The sequence below is a fragment of the Pempheris klunzingeri genome, chromosome 20, assembly GCF_042242105.1.
Source record: "Pempheris klunzingeri isolate RE-2024b chromosome 20, fPemKlu1.hap1, whole genome shotgun sequence".
NCBI classification, from domain to species: Eukaryota; Metazoa; Chordata; class Actinopteri; order Acropomatiformes; family Pempheridae; genus Pempheris; species Pempheris klunzingeri.
In genome coordinates, this window is record NC_092031.1 from 6,295,551 (window position 1) to 6,315,712 (window position 20,162).

General features: G+C 40.6%; 2 protein-coding genes across 2 annotated transcripts; one reads left to right on the forward strand and one right to left on the reverse strand.

Moving 5' to 3' along the window:
* Nucleotides 1–6,913: 6,913 nt before the first annotated feature.
* Nucleotides 6,914–9,949, reverse strand: arl3b (ADP ribosylation factor like GTPase 3b). Its single transcript, XM_070851510.1, has 6 exons — nt 9,890–9,949; nt 9,250–9,393; nt 8,989–9,105; nt 8,787–8,837; nt 8,046–8,231; nt 6,914–7,948 (listed from the first exon to the last, which is right to left on the reverse strand). The coding sequence occupies exons 1-6, from the start codon at nt 9,890–9,892 to the stop codon at nt 7,901–7,903; spliced, it is 549 nt and encodes a 182-aa protein (XP_070707611.1). The 5' UTR covers nt 9,893–9,949; the 3' UTR covers nt 6,914–7,900.
* Nucleotides 9,950–10,001: 52 nt separating this feature from the next.
* Nucleotides 10,002–18,744, forward strand: sfxn2 (sideroflexin 2). Its single transcript, XM_070851509.1, has 12 exons — nt 10,002–10,404; nt 13,686–13,899; nt 14,344–14,514; nt 14,607–14,705; nt 15,133–15,208; nt 15,380–15,465; nt 16,352–16,412; nt 16,509–16,575; nt 16,672–16,721; nt 16,808–16,857; nt 16,949–16,996; nt 17,910–18,744. The coding sequence occupies exons 2-12, from the start codon at nt 13,745–13,747 to the stop codon at nt 18,007–18,009; spliced, it is 963 nt and encodes a 320-aa protein (XP_070707610.1). The 5' UTR covers nt 10,002–10,404; nt 13,686–13,744; the 3' UTR covers nt 18,010–18,744.
* Nucleotides 18,745–20,162: the final 1,418 nt, after the last annotated feature.

Sequence of the window (20,162 nt, forward strand, 5' to 3'; positions counted from 1 at the left end):
GCTAACCCAGCTAACCTAGCCTAAATTGTTACTGACTTGATACTTGAACTATTTTTCAAGGTCAATAATTAACTTTCATCGCAAAAATGCGAAGGTCTTTATGTGCTTCTGAAAATCTACTATTTCATCTCCTGACAATGTGATCCAGCTGAAAGCTCCAAGACAGCTGCTAAATGGACAACTGTTTCCAGAGTCACGAATAACCTTTCAGTCAAGTCTTTTCATCATTTTGTGTTCATTGAAATGCATCAGCTTGAGTTTCAGAACGCCATTACTTTCCGTTGTACACCAACCTGTGGTTAACGTATACATAAAAACATTTTTTTCACATTACTTCCTCCTGCTCTTCGCTCGCTTCACTTCCACCTCTTACCTCCATCGAGCTGGTGGAGGCAGAGGTCTGATGTGCTGCCTTTTTTTTTCTCACCTCAGCAAACCTCAGTAGAGACGCACGCAGCCAAGAACTGTGGGGTCGGAGGTGCGGCATAAATTACAGGGCTGCTTTTCTATGTTTCACTCTCTGACACACACACACACACACACTAACAAACACTCACTCTCCATCTCTCTCTCCATCTCCTGACACACACATTTTCTCACACTTGCGCACACAGCTGCTGAACAGCTGTCTGATCCATAAGAGAGGAAGGCAGTAATTCAGTCGCCTACGTCTCTGATATCTATCTCTGACACACACACACAGTCTACTCATTTAAATTACCCTCAAACTGTGAGGGGAAAAAGCTTTTATTCACCAATAAAACAACCACAGAACTTTATTCTCTCCTTCAGAGGTTTCAAAAACACAAGTAATTAAAACAACAAGAAGACTACTAAAAGGAAAATTGACTCTTTGATTTTTACTATACACACTACACGCTTTTTGATGACCCTCAAAGTTCTACTTCACTATAGGAACAGTTTGTTATTTTGGGAAATATGTAATAATAGTAACTTGAAGTCTGATGGAGAGTTAGATGAGATGACTGATGCCACTGTCGCGTTTATAGATAAATATATAGATGTTAATATATGTACCATAAATGAAAGGCCACAGCAGACTGTTAGCTTAGCTTAGCATTAAGGCTGGGAATAGAGGGAAACTGCTAGCCTGGCTATATATATATATATATATATATATAGACCTGTCATTTTGTTAATGAACAGGATACACTGTCCACGGTGTTGCTGGGAGTGGGACATTTTCCCAAGTCCCACACAGCAGAAAGTATCGCTGAGGTGAAGAGGGCTCTGATGGAGGAGTGGGGCATCCAAAACAAGATCAGATGCCTCGTCACTGATGCAGCGGCAAACATGATTTCATGTTCAAAAACATTGAATATGTGCCACACAAAGTGCATCGCACATGCTCTGAACCTGATTGTCAGGAAATCCATTGATCACACGCCCGGGCTGGAGGAGATCAGTAGGCTATTTCCGGTCCGGCACAAAAGAGAAGCTCTGCCAAATGCAGCAGCAGATGGGTAGGCCACATCTAAAGCTCCTGCAGGAGGTGGACACCAGGTGGAACAGCACATACACCGTGCTGCAGCGCTTGTATGAGGAGAGAGAGCCAGTTGGTGCTGCCCTGGTCTCAGTGAGGACGGATCTCGCACCCATCACTGCCGAGGAGTACCACTCAGTTAAAGAGTGTCTGGGGGAGCTTTCTCCATTTTACACGAACTTTCCGAAGAGCAGAGAGTTTTTTCTTATTTTAATAAGGGTGCAGCAATTTAATTTGTTCATTCTTTTTAGGTGATGGTCTGTGGGATCTGGTGGACAACCATGTGGTGGAGAGGCAGGTGAGGAATGCCACCACAGATGCCACAGTGGAAGTCCAAAGATACATGGCGGATCCTTTAATTCCCCAGACGGAGGATCCACTCCCAAGCTATTATAAGATAAGATGTGTTGTACATTATGATATATAATGTTTTTTATCTATTATGTTTACAAACGTCAAGAAGTCACAAGCAAAGGGAGACCACACCATGGCACATGTTTAAACAAGGAAAGTTCATTCATAAAAATTATTTATTAATGAAAAAAACATAACATTATTTTACATGTTCAAAGCACCACAACGATAGATGATCGATCAGACAGAATTGTTACATGATATTAGACAGAAGCTGTCAACTCAACTCTGTAAAGTGGACAACCATAATGAAGCAGTTCATTTCAAGTTGTAGATTCAAGCTGCTTTTCATACTTTTAGCCACCAGATGCCACTAAAGAGCACTGTGTTGAAAAGCTTCGAGTAATGAACCCTTTTTCGATACAAGCTTCAATGCTTCAGAAAGCTTCATTTGGCCATCACTAGGGTTTCCTCTGACTTGCTGACAGAATGAAAATGAAGCCTTGCCTGTACATTCAACTCAACATACTGTCAGTGTGTCAACATACTGTCAGGAGTGAGGAAGTAAACCAGGAAGTAGACCAGGAAACCAGGAAGTAATGAGGAAGTACACCAGGAAACCAGGAAGTAAACCAGTAAACCAGGAAATAAACCAGGGGCGTTTCTCAATCTGCGTTTTTGTCCGTACTTGTGTTCTTGTGAAACGTCATCATTCGCAGCCCAAGTACTGTTCCAATTCAAAGTCCGCATCAAATGCTCAAATGCTCGGATGTGTTCTTGCTCTGCCCATTTTATTGAGGATGCATCGGGTGGTGACTTGTGTGGACAGGTACGTATCCCAGAATGCTTTTCGTACCAGCACGCAGCAATAGTACAAATGGCGGACAAAGCATAAAACAGTTTTAATTTTGAAAACGACAATTGTTATCTTACAGGATGTAGTTTTAAGACTTTTATGTGAGTTTATAGTTTTTAATTTTCAAATCTATGCACGATTTGACAACATACACCCTACTTGAACATGTAAAATGTTTTAAGTGTTGGAAGTAAACCCAGAAGTGGACTAGGAAAACTGGACGTGGATTTGGGAAAACTGGAAGTGAACATGGGAAACCCAGAAGTAAACCCGGAATTGGACTTGGGAAACAGGAAGTGGACTTTGAAAACTGAAAGTGGCTTTGGAAAACTGAAAGTGGATTTGGGAAACCCGGAAGTGGACTTGGAAAACTGGACGTGGACTTGGGAAAAACTGAAGTGGATTTAGAAAACCCGGAGGTGGATTTGGAAAACCAGAAGTGGATTTCGGAAAAACGGAAGTGGATTTGGAAAACCCGGAGGTGGAGTTCGAAAATCAGAAGTGGACTTGGAAAATAAGGCAGTGGATTTGGAAAAACCATGATAACACCCATGTCACATTACGTTTAACTGAGTGGTTCCCACATTCTGTCCTCCGTCAGCCATAAATCCCCCACTTGCAAAGGCTAACTTTCTGGGATGGATACTTAGATAATAGAACATATCGCTTCCTGCCACCACTTGGTGGCACAATGAGTATAGTTCAAAATTGTTGTACGAAATTCAGTCGAGTTACAGAGCAAGTGTAGAGGTGCTGGTAGGAGTCAAGACTCATCTTTATTGATCCTCGGCAGGAACATTTGTTTGTTGCAGCATCACATGAACAGGAATAAATACAGATAACTATAGAGAGTAAGAGAAGCTAGAGACACTCGTGATGGGATCACACCAGCCGTGACTAAATCAGTGCGTATGGTGCAATCGAACAAAATAGGTGAACTTTAGCAGATTTATTCAATATTCCTCACTATTCTGGCATGGAGAGGGACATCCAAGAAAAGGATTAACACGCCTCCTCCTTAAATAATATTTTGTTTTTATTGAGGATGTGATGGTCGTTGTTAAGGGATGTTTTTTCAACATTATGGCATTTAAACATATTATAACAGGACGCCCAAACACAAGTATGAATGTGGGCCAGGAGAATAAAGTGGGGGGGTGGCCCCTTCCAAACTTCTTACCTCACTACTTTGGGTGAACTTGAACATCTTCGAACTATTCAGTATAATACACATGTATGGCATAGAATATAGTATAGCATATTATATATAATATATGCCGTATAACAATGTATATTGTATATAGTACAGTACAGCAATATAAAATATTTTGAAATAGAATAGCAAGATGAGAAGATTGATGCCACTCTGGTGTTTGTACTGTTCTTGGTCCAAGCCAAGTCAGGTTTAAAGGTGGTGAGCAGATTTGTTTTACTGTTGGAGAGAACCAGGCCAGCTGTTTGGTCCTGTTTCCAGTCTTAATGCTAAGCTAACATGCTAGCTGTAGCCTCGTATATTTAGTGTAGCCTACAGACATGATTGTGTTGATCTTCTCACTGAACTCTCTGCCAGAAAGCAAATAAGCATATTTCCCAAAATGCCTCAATGTTTCTAAATGTGACTCCGGGGATGTATCACACTTTTCCACGGGGCTTTGTGAGAATTTAAGAGCCAGAAATGAGGAACAATACTCTGTGTGAGAGGAGAGGAAGACCGGACAATGAGAATCTTTGTCAGAGAAGAAGAGCAGACTGTTTGCAAGTCTCAGAGGCCCTCTGAATCAGTCACGTACAAAGTTACGCAAAGTAAAACACACAGCATACTGTTCCTACAGCAGGAACACACAGTCAGACGAGTAACACCTCCAAATGATTTCCTCTGGGCAATTATCTATGACCTGAATGTAGTTTGGGGTTCAGAAATGAACCTGTAGGCAATGAAGACAACTTGACAGCTTTCTCAAACACATACCGGACACAGGGAGGGGAGAAAGGAAGCTTTCAGGGAGCTTAGATCAAAAGAAGTCCTGCTAATCCAGTTGACCGTGTATAGAAAAGAAAGGTTATGTAGCTACAGAAGGACTCAGATCTTTTAGTCAAATAAAAGTAGCAATACGACAATGTAAAACTACAAATAAAATCCTGCGTTAAATTCTACTTGAGTTAAAGTACACAAACATTGTTATTTAGAGTGTTTCATCATGCAGCTTCAATCTTATGTGTGCAGGATAATATTTTAGCACATATTTTTAATTATCTTGTGTAACAAGAGAAAAAATAATATTTTGTCAGGATTTCTGGGACTGTCTGGTATACAGTGCTTTTAATCTATAATAATGTGACACGTTTATTAAGTTGATTTCATGTTTTCTATGTGAAATCAAAGTAACTATTGCTGTCAAATAAAACCTGGTGGACTGCAGTATAACACTCTGAAACGTCGTGGATATTAAGTAACATAAATTGGAAATACTCAAGCACAAGTATGTAAAAGTGTATTGAAGTAGAGCGCTTGAGTGACTGTAGTTAAGTTAGGGTGGAGGTGGAGTACAGCCCTGTTTCAGACAGACGTCTTCACCCCTCACATGCTTCTAACACCTCTCAGGTGTGCAGGTGGTCTCATGCGTACCTGCAGCCCTTCCTCTCTGCCCTGGAGGTTTGTGCAGATAACTGTCAGATCGACTGGAGTAGAAGATGTGAGCTGCACAGCCTCTCCTGCTCAGCCCCGGGCCAGGAGGGACTTACCCGACCAGGTGGAGACCACCTGCCTGACACTCCTGCCTGTTTGAACAAACCAAAGTATTTATTCTGCTTTTATTCTGTTACAGCTTGAGGAAAAATATATTCCATTTACTGCAGGTATGAGCTCTGACTGAAAGTTAACATTCGGATCATGCTATCATTCATTTGACTTTTCTGAGGCTGTTAAATGTTAAAGTGCATCTGTAAAGGTGACAAATACCTTGTCCATTTATTGTCAGTTAACTCAAACTTTTCAGTTTTGTAGGTAAGTGGCTTTTCTACCTGCGTCCTCTTGTCACAGGCTGCTCGTCCAAAAAAATAGCAGAATATGGGTAGTCATTTTTAGTTTTGTCTAATTTACTACACTGGACATCATCTCACAACCCTTTAAGATCATTTGTGAGCTGTAATTCGTAAACATAGATCTTTCAGTAAACGTGTGAAAACATGCTGCTTAGATTCGACTCTATTTATGGTGTCAGACAGGATCTGTTGATCATGTGAACTGCTCCGGCCCTTCAGCTGACTGACTGTCACCACCCACTGAATCCGCCTCGCTGCCCGCCATTGTTTTTTACTCACTAACGCCAGCTCCTGGTAACACGAAGATTAGGAAGGCGAGAGCAAAACATGCATGTTTCAGCTTTACTAAAAGCTAACTCCATAATTCTATTCTGTTTCACAGCTTGATTAATTAATGCGGCATCCATTTCATTCCCCCCGATCCCCCTCTCAGCTGGGATCATTTCATACATCCTTACCCTCTATATATACATATATTTCATTTTGATGGGGTCTAACCATCAAAGACTATGTATCTATATTGTAAATGGTAAATGTTCTGTACTTTTATGGCACCTTTTTAGTCTTTTCGACCTCTCAAAGTGCTTTTACATTACATTCACACACTAGTCATACACTGATGGGAAGTTGCCAACCCTGCCATCAGGAAACTAAACCCTCACACACATTCACACACTACATCTATGCTTATGTCTGTCTGTGCTTCAGGAGCAATTTGGGGTTCAGTGTCTTGACCAAGGACATTCTGAGCCACAGCCTGTTGTGCATTTGTTAATAAATCTTCTTCAGCTGCTAGTGAAATAAGCCTCACATGTAATTAATTGTCTCTCTTCAAAAGAGCCCAAAATGTTACTCGAATTGTAAAAGTAGGGTATCGTGATGCATTATCCACCCCCGCACAGTTTAATACTGAGTTCAATAGAGCTGCTGTCTCCTACAGGGGCCTCTCCACACAGGCTCAGCTGCCGTCATGAGCAGCTGACTCCACCTGCTACGGGGGTGTTGACCACCAGAGCCTGGCAAAGACTTACACAAAAAAAAAAAAAAAAAACATCTTTGAGATCTGAGTTAGCGCAAGAAGTGACTTAATTCAATCTTAATAATTCAATGAATCTGAAGCTTTTTTTTTCTTAAATTTTTATTCACATATAGTACCTTCAATTCTGGACAGATTACATTCAAGAATATCAAAAGGAAATGCCAAAACAGTGAATTCCCTCACTAATCCAAAGAGCACAGAGAAATGCATTGAGACGTACAGTACGTAAACCTCTGATATAAATCTGCCAGCATATATTAGATATGCAAACATTATAGACTACAGCAGGGTGGCTTACACTCTATAACGTGTGCATAACGTAACATACGAACACAGGGCCGAGCTATTTACAGTGGATCCAAAAGTGAGGTTCCTCTTTACCATTTAATTCCATCTTTTTTTTTTTATACATATTAACATGTACATTATTTTTCTTTAGTGGGGAGAGTTGGATCGTTTCTCCAACATCCTTGAAATCGCGCACGCACGCACACACACACACCAAACCAAACCAAACCAAACCAGTCGTTGTTTGAAAGCACTCTACACTCTACTTCACCATAAATAAAACAATTACAAAAATATACCTCACTTCAAAACAGAGCCATAGCAGGGAAAGCGCTTACAGCCGTCGTGGAATGATTTAAAAAAAAAAAAAAAAAAAAAGCACATATGAACCTGTAAGAATAAGATGAAGAAAAAGATGTATGTGACAGAGTTTAAAGAACATGCTGGAGTTTCAGCCGTTTGCTGGGAATGTTTGAGGTCGTGACAGGCTGAGGAAGCTGGCTGGGACAGGGATGGTGACGTGGGTGGTCTGGACGGAGGGGGGCGGCTCCACGGCATGGGGTTCCCTTTGAAGTCAAACCTCCCTCCTCTTTGCAGAGGCCAACGTGGGGAGATGTGTTGAGATTAGTAAACATCAGCGATACAGGTATGCAAGGGGTTAAAAACTCCACGTCCATGTTGGATTAGTAGTGTGTTTACATTCACAGGTATATCCCATCGTACTAAGGCTCAGGAGGGTGCAATGTGTGTCAGTGTATGTGTGTGTGCTGCTGCTGCTGCTGTTCCTCCTGAGTAGAAGAAGAAGCTAGAAGCGAAGCTATTTTTTCTTGGAGTTGACGCTCTTGCAGACCCAATTCATGCCCTCCTGAAAGTGAATTTAAGAGAGACGGCAGCATGGTGAGAAGAAGTACTGGCACGCAATTATGGAGGAAAAAAAAGAAAAGCTCAGCTCGCAAGCTCACCTGGATCCCCTCACCGGTGAGGGCGGAGCAGGACTGGATCTGCCACATGCGATCCCGGATGGTGTGCAGATTGAGACCCTCTGCGATCTCGGAGGCCGGGGCAGCTGTCAGCAGGTCCTGCTTGTTTGCAAAGATCAGCACAGGAACGCCGCTCAACTTCTCCTCATCCAACAACTCAGCCAGCTCCTGCAAAAACACACACAGAGCATTGTCAATTATACATTAACACTCACAGATACTGTCAGAGAAGAAGAAGAGATTTCAGTGACAGACAGTCAGGTGACAGTTAAGTCAAATTAAGTTGTGAAGACAGGTTGACCTGCGGAATGATTTATTGACAAAAAAAAACAAAACACAAAACAGCACTAAGCATAGTCACACACCTTGAAATTTTAATTACTAGGCCTCAATGAAAAGACTTGATCTCTGTGAAGTATTAAAAAGGTTTAAAACATCACCATTAACATAGTCTTCAATCACACAACTGCAAGTCTAAAATTTGACCGCTGTGATTTAAAAAAAAAAAGAATGTTTAATGATTTTCTTTGTCTTCTGTGACAGTAAATTTAATGTTTTTGGGCTGGTTTGACAAATAAATGAATTACCTTGAGCTCTGGGTAAAGACAACATGATAATGTTGATGATAATTGATTAATGTAGACAATAATAGGCATCCCTAGGGTCTATGCTGTTGTAGACGCATAGTGCACACTGAGACAAAGCAATACATATAGTACATACCTGCCCCGTTTCCTCAAATCTCTTTCTGTCAGCACTGTCAATGACATAAATCTGAAATAAAACAGAGGTGTTTCCTTGTTAACACGTGCAGCAGATCTTGAATGCATATTTGATAATCACAAAGGATGAACAGATTAAAACCGTGATACAAGCTTTGATTTAAAAGAAAGCAAAACAATGCTTCTTTGCTGTGTCCACTCACCAGCACATCTGTGTTTTCAAAGTAGTTTCTCCAGTATGGCCTGATCTTCCTCTGGCCTCCGATGTCCCAAACATTCAGTTTAAAACCCTGAGACTGGACGCTCTTAATGTTGAATCCCTGGAGAAAACAAAAAACCTCCAGTGGGTCAGATATCCTGCTCCCACGAACTCACACATCTGCTAAAAGGCCACTCATCCTTGTCCTTTACTGTGTGTTTGCTCCACTAACAGGTGGTGTTTTGTATGAAACTCTCCCCCATACCTGTGTGGGGGTGATGTGGCTGATGTCCTCAGATGCCAGCTGTTTGAGCAGGGTGGTCTTCCCGCCGTTGTCCAGACCCAGCAGCAGTATCCTAACCTCCTGGTCTGGTGTGCTCTTTAGCTTACGCAGGATAGACAGCAATCCCTGCAACAATCAAGTGAAAACTGCCATGTGAGGTTTCTGTGCCGGGGGGACAGGGGGAGCACTGTTGTACAAATGCACTTCCTCCTCCTCCTCCTCCTCTCTTACAGGCCGTGCAAGTGCATTTATTTGATGATGAGCGACCTCCCTCCTCACGGTAACGATATATGAGGACAACAAGAAGCCCTGTGAGTTTATAGTCACATCATCTTTGGTTTTCTCGAGCCTTGCGGGCTTGTTGTTTCAATGCGTGGCGAGTTAACGGCACGCTAATGTGAGCTAAAGGTGGCTAACGTGCTAAGCTAATCTCCCCTGATATCTGAACGAGGAGCAACAAGGCAGCTTTTGCCGTGTGAATGTTTTCTCGGCAAGCTGCGGACGGTGGACGGCCATCAGAGCGCAAATGTGTCCAAGCGAGCGATACTTAATGCGAATATTTGCGCATTTTGAACTCGATGTTATGAGATAATAGCTAATTATTAGGATAAATTAAACTCACCATCTTGTTGCCTTCTCTCCTGGAGACGCCGCCGACGGTTACTAAGGCGGGTGACGTCAGACGCACAGTTACGTACAAAACTTGAGCACAACCCCAAGTAAGCAGGACGGGTCTAGCTAGCTAGTTAGCAGCTAAAGTGTAGGACAAGTTTAGTTCCACGTGTTTCATTTTGTGGACGGTTGTTCACCATAGACGGTACAACAAGTTACGGCTTGCACATGTGTTTTATTTCCACACAACACGCAGAACAAAGCCGCCACGTTATCAACAAAGTGCTAATTAGCTAGTTAGCATATTATACAGTAGCCGCAAGCTTTAGCATTAGTGAAGCTCAGCCAACATCTTCTTCTCTGACAGAAATACATGATAAAGCAGCAGGTTTGGATCTCACGGTAGGGAGCTGCCCCAGCTCGTGATTGGAGGACTGCATGCCACGTGTCTTTACTATGCCACACGAGCTCAGTTGATTACCTGACAGGTTGCTCTGCGGTGCGTTTGAGGAATCTCTCCCAAAGGTGTGTATGCTTTAAGTTTTAGCGTTTATAGTTTGTGACCCATGTGGCGATGCTTGTGCTCGCTGTTTGTTTTGCTTTTTGGCTGCAGACCCAGCTGGTAACCTGAGTAGTGAGTTGCATCAGTCTGAGCTCCACCACTGACATGTCTGAAGTCTTTTCGCAGCAGTGGTCGGTGGACTGATCACAAGACTCCGCTCTGTACACAGAGGGACTTTATGTCCCTAATAGAGGAACTGTATCTTTAGTTTTACACGTTTTGTGCACGCACAGGCTTGAAAAACGCTCAGAGTGCCGTGTTAACCGGTTAGATGGTAATTATCCAGATGTTGGCTGTGCTCTGGCCTGCAGATCCAGTTTGTCAAGGCTCTTGGGAACTGAGGGATCTCCTGCTAGCACCACCACTTTGTGTCAGCTTAACTATTTTCATGCAGCATAGCCTCAGCCCTGTTCATGTCTTTGCAAAGTCAATGTCTAGATTCTACCTTCTCCTGCATGCAGGGCTGCAAATGACTACTATCCTAATGATCAATCAGTCGATTGATTCTGTCGAACATGTCACAGATATTTGCAATTCCTCAAAAGCTTGTTGACATATTCAAATTGCTTGTTTTGTCCAACCAACAGGCCAAAACCCTCATAGTCAGGCAACAAGTAGCGATTATTTTCATTATCGATCAGTTTGTCAATTAATCGTTTGGTCCATTAAATATGTAAAGATATTCAATACTGTTTATATATATGTGTGTGTGTGTGTGTGTGTATGTGTGTGTGTGTGTGCCCAATAAAAACAGAAATTCCTCACGTACGTTTAAGAGACGAGAACCAGAGAATTGTGGCCAGAGTTGCTTGAAAAATAACAATTAATTGATAATTCCTTTATTTTCTGGTGATCAACTAATCAATTAATCATTGCATCTCTGAATACCTGAATGAAGTATTATTCATTCAGGTATTCACTTTACTATCACAGTAGATGAATAAATCCAGCAAATATGTACATATTTGGAGCTGGAAGTTTGTGCTTAGATCATAGATTTATTGATTATCAACAGAGTTACAGATTAATTTTCTATGGATTAATCGACTACTCATTTCAGATCTGCCCTCCTAATTCCTGCATCAATTTAGTAGTACATCACTGTTTCATACAGCCTATGCTACATCTGTTTCTGTATGCAGTTTAAGTTGCAGATCTGTGAACAACAAAGCATCTGCAAACCGTCAAATACATAGTGAAGATACTTAACATTTGATAATTTTTCGCTATATTTTTCTAGATTTATTTTATCTTTTCCATGTTATTTCTTTGTAATCTTAATATATTTTCCTCTTAGAATGTTGGTTGAACAAAACAAGCAATTTTGCAGCTGCAGTCTTGATTCAAAAATGTTTTGACAGGTGAACTAATCATGAAAATAATAGGTTACTTGCAGCCGTAATATGACTTATCTGTACTCATCTCTGTTTGTCCCGTTATTAGATAAAGTTTATCCCTCCATTACTGCCTCAAGACCCAGTTTCCCTGCAGGGACCGGCACAGCTGAAGCCATGACTTCCAGTGTTTATTTATACATTGTTATTGACAAGTCGTGGTATTTAGGGCCACGTTGACTCTTCTGTTCTAATGTCCTGCCAGCCTTCACCCTACATCCTAAACAAACAGCTCCAAAAACTATCCAGTTCCAGCCAGACTTCCCTCAAAGAGCACTGATATACGCCTCTCCTCATATGCCCTTTACTGTGTTTACAAAAGCTTAAACCACATAGGACAGTTTTCTGATAATGTGAGCTTTCTCTGAATACCTCCAGCAAATAATTAGTAACTTGATGATGAAGATGCTCTGTGGGGTAGTTTGGATAGTTTGAGCTGCAGTCAGCAGGTTCTTTTTCCTCGGGTTGTGTGATAGGATGAAAAGTGCTGCAGCTGCAGAAACCCAAAATGACAACCTGTGGAACCATTTTACAAGGATGTGGTCAATGATTTCTCCTGGAAGTTTGGCCCATGAGACTTTTTAGTGAGGAACAAGAGTTTGTGTTTGTTTAGGGTTGTGTTGAGTTCAAACCCAAGGGCACATGTTGGCAAACAGCAAGTCTAAGAGCGAGGGAGGGAGCTAGAGCCGAGTATAACCACCCTCACAGGGCTGAGTGAACTCATCTCCACCAGACATGCCAAGGTCAATACCAACGTGAGCACTTCAGGGCTGCAGCTAACACCCTTGATTCATAGTTTATCCATGAATATGTCAAAAGAAAGTTCTCCCTGAGCCAAAGACAATGTCTTCAGAGTATGACTGCAACTAACAATCATTTTTGTTGTCATTATTTTTCCGATTAATCGATTGGTTGTTTGGTCTATAGAATATGAGAAAATGTCTTGTTTTGTCCACAATTCAGTTTACTGTCATAGAGGAATAAAGAAACTAAAAATACTCATATTTAAGTAACTGGAATCAAATTTTTTTTTCAATTATAAGAATAGTTGGGGATTCATTTAATAGTTGACAACTAATCGATAAGTCGATGAATCGTTGCAGCTGTACTGTTCTAAAGCAGCAAATCCTCATATTTGAGAGGCTGAAACCACCAAATGTTTGGTATTTTTGCTTGAATGATGAATGAAACAATTAATCCATTATCAAAGTAGGCTCATTGCCATTTAAATGTCTTTTTCAATCAATGAGTCGACTTATAGTTGCAGCTCTATGTGGCATGTGCTGTCAGGTCCTGTGGTGCCAGCTACTTTGAATAACTTACCTTTAGGGCTGACATTCATATTATTTCTTTATTTGTCAATAAAATGTCAGAAAATAGTGAAATATGCTTTTTAAGAATAATTTTCCACAACATACGGTTGCATCTTAAAAATAGATTCTTGTGTTCGACCATCAGTTTAAAAGCAAACAATCTTCAGTTTACTGTCACACATGACAAACAAAAGCATCAAATCTCCAGTTTGAAGGATCAGATAATATTTGACATCTTTCCTACAGAAATGACTGAAACACACAGATACACACACGTGGGAAAGAGAGTTTAAAGGTAAAGCTTTTTGGCCCTCAGACCCACTGAGCTAAAATCTGTTAATGTTACATCGGCTCAAACCAGGCCTGGCTGGTTCAACAGCAAACATGAACCAGGTTGTGATAAACTGACAGGAGAGATGCATGTAAATGATTCATTAACCATTAACACATGTTTTACTTACACCTGGGTCTGTTTCTTGTATTTCTCTCTACCAGTACATTTAACTAACTATATTGTTATTCCCTGTTTTTCTCCAGGTTTCCTCTGCAGCTGCTGAGTAACCTCCTTTAGACTGAACAGAGGTTTAACAACCACAATGGCTTTGAGCTCGTTCGACATTGAAGCGCCGCAATGGGATCAGTCGACGTTTATGGGACGACTGAAACACTTCTTCAACATCACAGACTGCCGAACGGCGCTCTTACCTGACTCACGCTTGGATGAAGCCAAAGCTTTAGTAGAAAGCTGCAGGTAAGAGGGCGGACTCTAAGAGAGATGAACTGAGACTGTAACCATCTCCTGGCACTGCAGAATTCAATCTGAGAGAAAATACAACCTAAATGAGTTTCATCAGGCTATGGCAGTAATTAATGTCAATATCTTAATTTATGCATATTTTTTGAAACTGTAATTAGTGCAAAAACACAGAAATGTTGTCCGACTTCATAAATATTTAAGTGTTGTATATCAGACCAAAGCATGTTGAGCACACAGTTTATAAATCTATTTTTTGGTGGATTTCCTACTCTGGGGACTGCATTGTATCTCTGTCATCTGTATGTCTCAACTAAAAGAAAATGCAGCAAACTAAAACAAAAAAAAATTGTTTAGGCAAGACTTTGTCTGCATGTGTTTGATGGTATGAAAATGCCCACTCTGTGAGAAAGCTCAGTGTGTGTTTTTGGTGCTCCTCAGGGCGGGATCCGTCCCTCCCGGCACCACAGAGGAGCAGCTCCACTATGCTAAGAAGCTGTACGACTCGGCCTTCCACCCAGACACGGGAGACCGCATGAACCTCATCGGCCGCATGTCCTTCCAGGTCCCCGGAGGCATGGCCATCACCGGCTTCATGCTGCAGTTCTACAGGTACCAGAGAGCGAATAGGACGCGCTGCATTATACCACATGCTCCGGTCTCACAGAGGGAGCTTTAGATGTTTCATGGTGGTCTGTTTCTAGGACAGTTCCTGCTGTGGTGTTCTGGCAGTGGGTCAATCAGTCCTTCAACGCTTTGGTCAACTACACGAACCGTAACGCCGCCTCCCCCATCACTCCCAAGTAAGAATTTAATGTATTTTAAGATTTTTGTTTAAAGGAACTTTAACCACCACATTTAGACCTCCTTACATAAAGCTGGTGGAAATTTAACCTGTTGGCATCACGTCTGAATGAGTCAACCTGTTGTGCAGAGTGCTCGAGATTATCATCTCTTTTACACAAAGAAAGTAAAGTTACTGAGGAGATTCTTCTTATATAAGTTTAGAAACGTTATTTTCCCCCTAGTGGTATGGACAAAGGATAGAGCATTATTATTTAGTGTAAAATAAGTTTAAAAATCCATCTCTAGTGCAAACTGTGAGAGAAAAAATGAGGCTGTGAGGAACATTGATGATCTGAATGACAGAAAGCCGCCACGTTAACGATAGATGAAGCCATCGATGTTACGCGTTCCATGTCTGAAAAAGGCTTTTATTGTCTTTTTCAGGCAGATTGGAGTCGCCTATGTTACAGCGACCAGCACAGCGTTAGCAACAGCAGTTGGACTCAACCTCTACACAAAGGTACACACACTCACACACACACGATTATTCACGCAGCACTGATTACTGACTGTTTACTGTACCTACATGAGGTTGGCTATTGACTCATTCAACTTTGGATCAGACATTGTGTCTTTAACACCTGATGTTTTTTCTTTTTGTTTGTGTATTTGTATTTACTTTGTCCAACAGAAAGCTCCTCCCCTCGTGGCTCGTTGGGTACCTTTTGCCGCGGTAGCGGCAGCCAACTGTGTTAACATTCCCATGATGAGGCAACAGTGAGTCCTGCTGCCTTACTGTTTGAACTTCTAAAAAATGTATGTGGAGGCAGAGATTATGTGGCGAGTTGGTCGCAGACTTAAATGAATCTTTCAAGGGACTTGGATATAGTAAAGTCAGCGGCACCGCTCACTGTCTGAAAGCACCTTTAGACTTGTTTTAAATGTTGTAACGCCTCCTGTAATTGGCCTTGTGAAGGTTTTACTAATGTACTTTAATCTAGTCTTCTCTGTTGGTTTGTCATTGTTTTTGTCCAAGTGTTGAACAACATTACGGAAAGCACTATTATGTCACAGAACATGGGAGTGGCTGTTCTACTACTGCCTCAATCAGTTAGTGTGTATGTGTTTTTGTACGTTACACAAATATTGTGTTGGATCCGAGCTAACCCTTTAAAACACCAAAGTCACACAATAACACAAAACAAACTATCTTATCTGAAGACAGCAGTACAACAGGAACTGCTCTGTAAAATTAGTGTTTTTGTCAGTAGAGTCCGGTGGCTTTGAACTGAGCGATAAAAGTGATATTTTACAGTAAGATAAAAAAGGATCTTTCTGGTCTGTCTCTGTAAGAATTATTTGTGTGATGTTATCAGATACTAAACACCGACAGGCTCTGGTCCACTAGTCACCAGTTCTCAGCTGCTAGTGGAGACGATCTAGAGGACTAATTTCAAGTTTTTTTCCCTCCTACTAGCCATTTCAAACACAAAATATATAAAAATAGGGCCCAGATTTAAAAATACAGGAGTTGTCTTTTAAGGTCTGTGTGCTTTTTACATGTAACAGATTGTTTACAACTGGCATGCTTCGCTACATGTGGGGCTGCATGATGAGAAAACCACAATGATTTAGATTCTGTTTCCCTGTTTCACTTTGTCAGGGAAATTCTGAATGGCATCACTGTCACAGATGAAAACGGCAACAAACTAGGACACTCTAAGGTCAGCACCATGGACTGCTGTTATTTATTTAAAAAATGTACTGTAGTTTTCCTTTCCTACTCATAAACTGTAAATCTTGTTTAATGTCTCCTGTAGAAAGCAGCAGCAAAAGGCATCACTCAGGTGGTCATCTCTCGGATCACTATGGCTGCACCAGGAATGAGTACGCAAAGAAGTTTCATCTCATGAGTATTATATTAGCTTCTTCAAGTCATCCTCTCCCTCTCTTGATTTATATTTTTTAATTTCCTCCTGCCAGTCATCCTCCCAATCATCATGCAGAGGATTGAAAAATACAAGTTCATGCAGGTCAGACCTTTTACCTTCATTACAGTCCTGCTGCTAAAGTCCCCAGCATGAATGGAGTGAATCAAGCTTTGTCTGTCTTATCACAGAGAATCACGTATCTCCACGGACCAATTCAAGTGATGATGGTGGGAGTGTTGTAAGTAGATAGCGACTCATCTACTGACTTTTGTGCTCAGGAGTGTTTGGAAAAAAATAACCTTCATTCTTTTGTTTTTGTCTGTTTAAAGTTTGATCTTCATGGTGCCTGCTGCCTGCTCCCTGTTCCCTCAGAGATGGTAACAAACCTCTTTCTGTACTTTCACCTGCTCACACATGTACCTCAGAGACTAAAGAACACACCATTGACTCCATATTGCACTCCTATAGCATTGTAATAATAGACAGTTTAAAAACAGGGGGGGAAGACTTTTACTCACAAGACCGAGGTTCTAATCCCCTGTGAAACCAAATGTCAGCATTGACTTTTTTCTATTTTTTCGACTTATATTCAGGTTTTTGGAGGGAGGGGTTGTGTTTTTTTCTACAGTTTTCAGTTGCAGTTTGCTTAAGTTTAGGAACCAAAAATAGTGACATGTTCTAAAAAAGAATAAATAAGTAAATAGTAATAAATAAGTAAAGTCCCTGGATAAAAAATGTATTAATTACATTATTTAAATTATGTAAAAAAAATTCGAAATATTCCTTTATCCCCCACATCTCAGGATGATGAACACTCGTGTAATTAGTAACGCTGGCTGTCGCCCCCTGGCTGCAAATATCATCTGCATTAACAAAATCAGGAAAAAGCAGAACCAGATATATTGTCTTTTCTTATTCCACACATTTTTTTTCCTTATCAAAACCTGGTTCCTACATCACCCAGCAACTCGAAGGCTGACACTTTACTAAATATGTAGGGTTGTAGAAAATGTTCTTGCACTATGTTGTAAATAATCAATATCTTGCTTTCCTAATTATACAAGTAGATTTAGTTCATTTTTTACTGACAAATCTGAGCTCTCTCCAGCTCATTATTAATGTTTCCAGCACTTTGTTTAGTCTGAAGCATTCTGCATACGCAAACAAAGCAGCACTAGCTTGTTTAATCAAACAAAGTGCATTCTGACCATGTTTCCCCTCTTTTCTTTCTCTTTCCTTTCGGCCCACACGCCCCCTTCCTCCTAATCCGTCTCTGTTCGTCTGTAACAGCTCCATGGCCGTGTCGAAGCTGGAGCCCGAGCTGAGAGACTCCATCGTGTCCCAATATGGCGACGCCGTACAACATGTCTACTTCAACAAAGGCCTCTGAGGTGGAGAGGGCTGATTATCTGTTCGACACATAACGCCTAATGCACGTGTGTTTATTATGAAATTTGTATCAATTTTCTGACTAGGTGTCACGATGAACTGCCCGTTTGTCTTCATCCTCTTCAAATTATTGCTCATCGTTGGGAACTCGCTGTGGGATTTTTGATCAATCATGTCACTTTTATTTTTTATCTGATTCTGTGTCTTTGATTCAAATTATTCCTGTCTTCTCATATTAAGCAGATACAAGGGGCACTGTTTACTCCTGCTGAGAAACCAAATGATCTCATCTCAGGAACAGCGTGTTACTGTGCCAGATTAAATCTCTGTTAGTTTGTCCTTCATGGTACGACTCGTCAGTAGTTGTTTTCTTTAGCTTTTTTTTGAAAATGCTCTTCGACCGTGTCTGCAGAGCTTCCTTACAATCTGTGCCTTCTACAAAGTGGCAGCAGCAACAGCACTGCTGGATTTCTTTTTTTTTTTTTTTAACGAATACTGCTCATTACTGTGAAACCAGAAAAGTACTTCTATGCATGGGTTAACCCTGGAACAGTCATTCATTGTGGTGTAGAGGTGGTGTGGTAAACATGGAGGACACTGCCCTCTTCTGCCAGAGAGGAGGAAGACGTATGACTGGTTGTTAGCATGATTTATCTGAAAGGTTTGCCAGTCGGATCACTACACTGGGTAAACTCAAGACTTGTGCCACAATCTTCAGTATAGCCAGAATAAAACCACACACATATTAAACAAAAAAAAAAAAAACTTCCCTTCTGGTGTTGTTTTTTTTATGTAATGTTTGTGATGAAATATAACCTGGATGAAGGTTTTAGGTTTGATGAGACCTCAATTAACGTGAGGAGAAACTGAGTCACTGGTGGAGGGAGTACTAAAAGTTTAAGTAAGTTTACTAAAAGTAAGTGAAAAAGTAAAATTCTCAATTCCACAATGTAAAAATACTCTATTTTAAATAAAGGGGCATTTAAATTCCAGTGTAAAGTAGTACAGAAGCATTATCGGCAAAATGTACTGAAATGATCAAAAGTTAAAATACTAATTCTGCTGGAAATTGCCTCTGTGAGTGATCTGTTCTTATAAATTAATTTTGAATACTTGAAACAGTAGTTCCCAAACTAAGGGTCAGGACCCTTCAAAGGGTCATCAGATAAATCTAAAGGGTTGTGATCTGACTAAAGAGGGAACAAAAAACTATAATCTTTTCATGAAATATTGGATAATTTTACCTCTTTGGGCCTCAGATAATAATTTACATTAAACCTGAGGAGTTTAACAGGGTCAAATCTGTCTTTGATACCTCACAGACGCAGCTCTTTTGTAAGAGGTCATGAGCCAAAAAGACTCTAAAGTAACAAGTAACTCCAACTCCGACGAATGCAGTGCAGAAAAGAGCACATTAAGTATGAATTAGCATTCAATAGAAAAGTGCAACTACCACAAAATTGTATGTAAGTAAATGTACAAACCGCCGTCGCAGACAGAACGAGGAAAAACAGCAAGCTCAATAAAATTTTAATACTCAAGAGTAAATGTACTAACAAAATAAAACAAGGGGGTCAAAAAATCACTGCAGAGAAACTGAAAATATCTCTAATATTTTCACCTAAATCTGGAAATTGGATTCAGAAATGTATTTTTTTTTTATATATATATTTCTGAATCCTTAAACTTTCATCTAATCATTAGTGATTTTCAGTGTGATATCAGACTACGAGGGTACAAATCTAACATAGGCCCACTTGTAGCTTCCTTACTAGAGTATCCATTGTGTTCAACTTTATTTCTCAAGGTGTGGTCACTATTGGTCAATAATGCACTTCATGTTGCTCAGCATTTGCCTGTTCTCATTAACTACAAACACCAAATAATACAAATAACATGTTTTTTCCACATTTAGGTGACATTATCAGAGATTTTCAACGTGATCTCAGACTTTTGGACCCCACTATAAACATAAATATATAAAGATCAGTGGGTTAGTACAGTTACTCAATATAAATCCAGCATAGGCCTACTTGTAGATTCTTTATGAGAGTAATTCCATTTAGTTTTTGTAAATATGTAAATCTGTACACCCTAGATAATATCATCTTTCTAGCAATAACATGTAAGAAAATTTGAGGCATTGCCCAGATG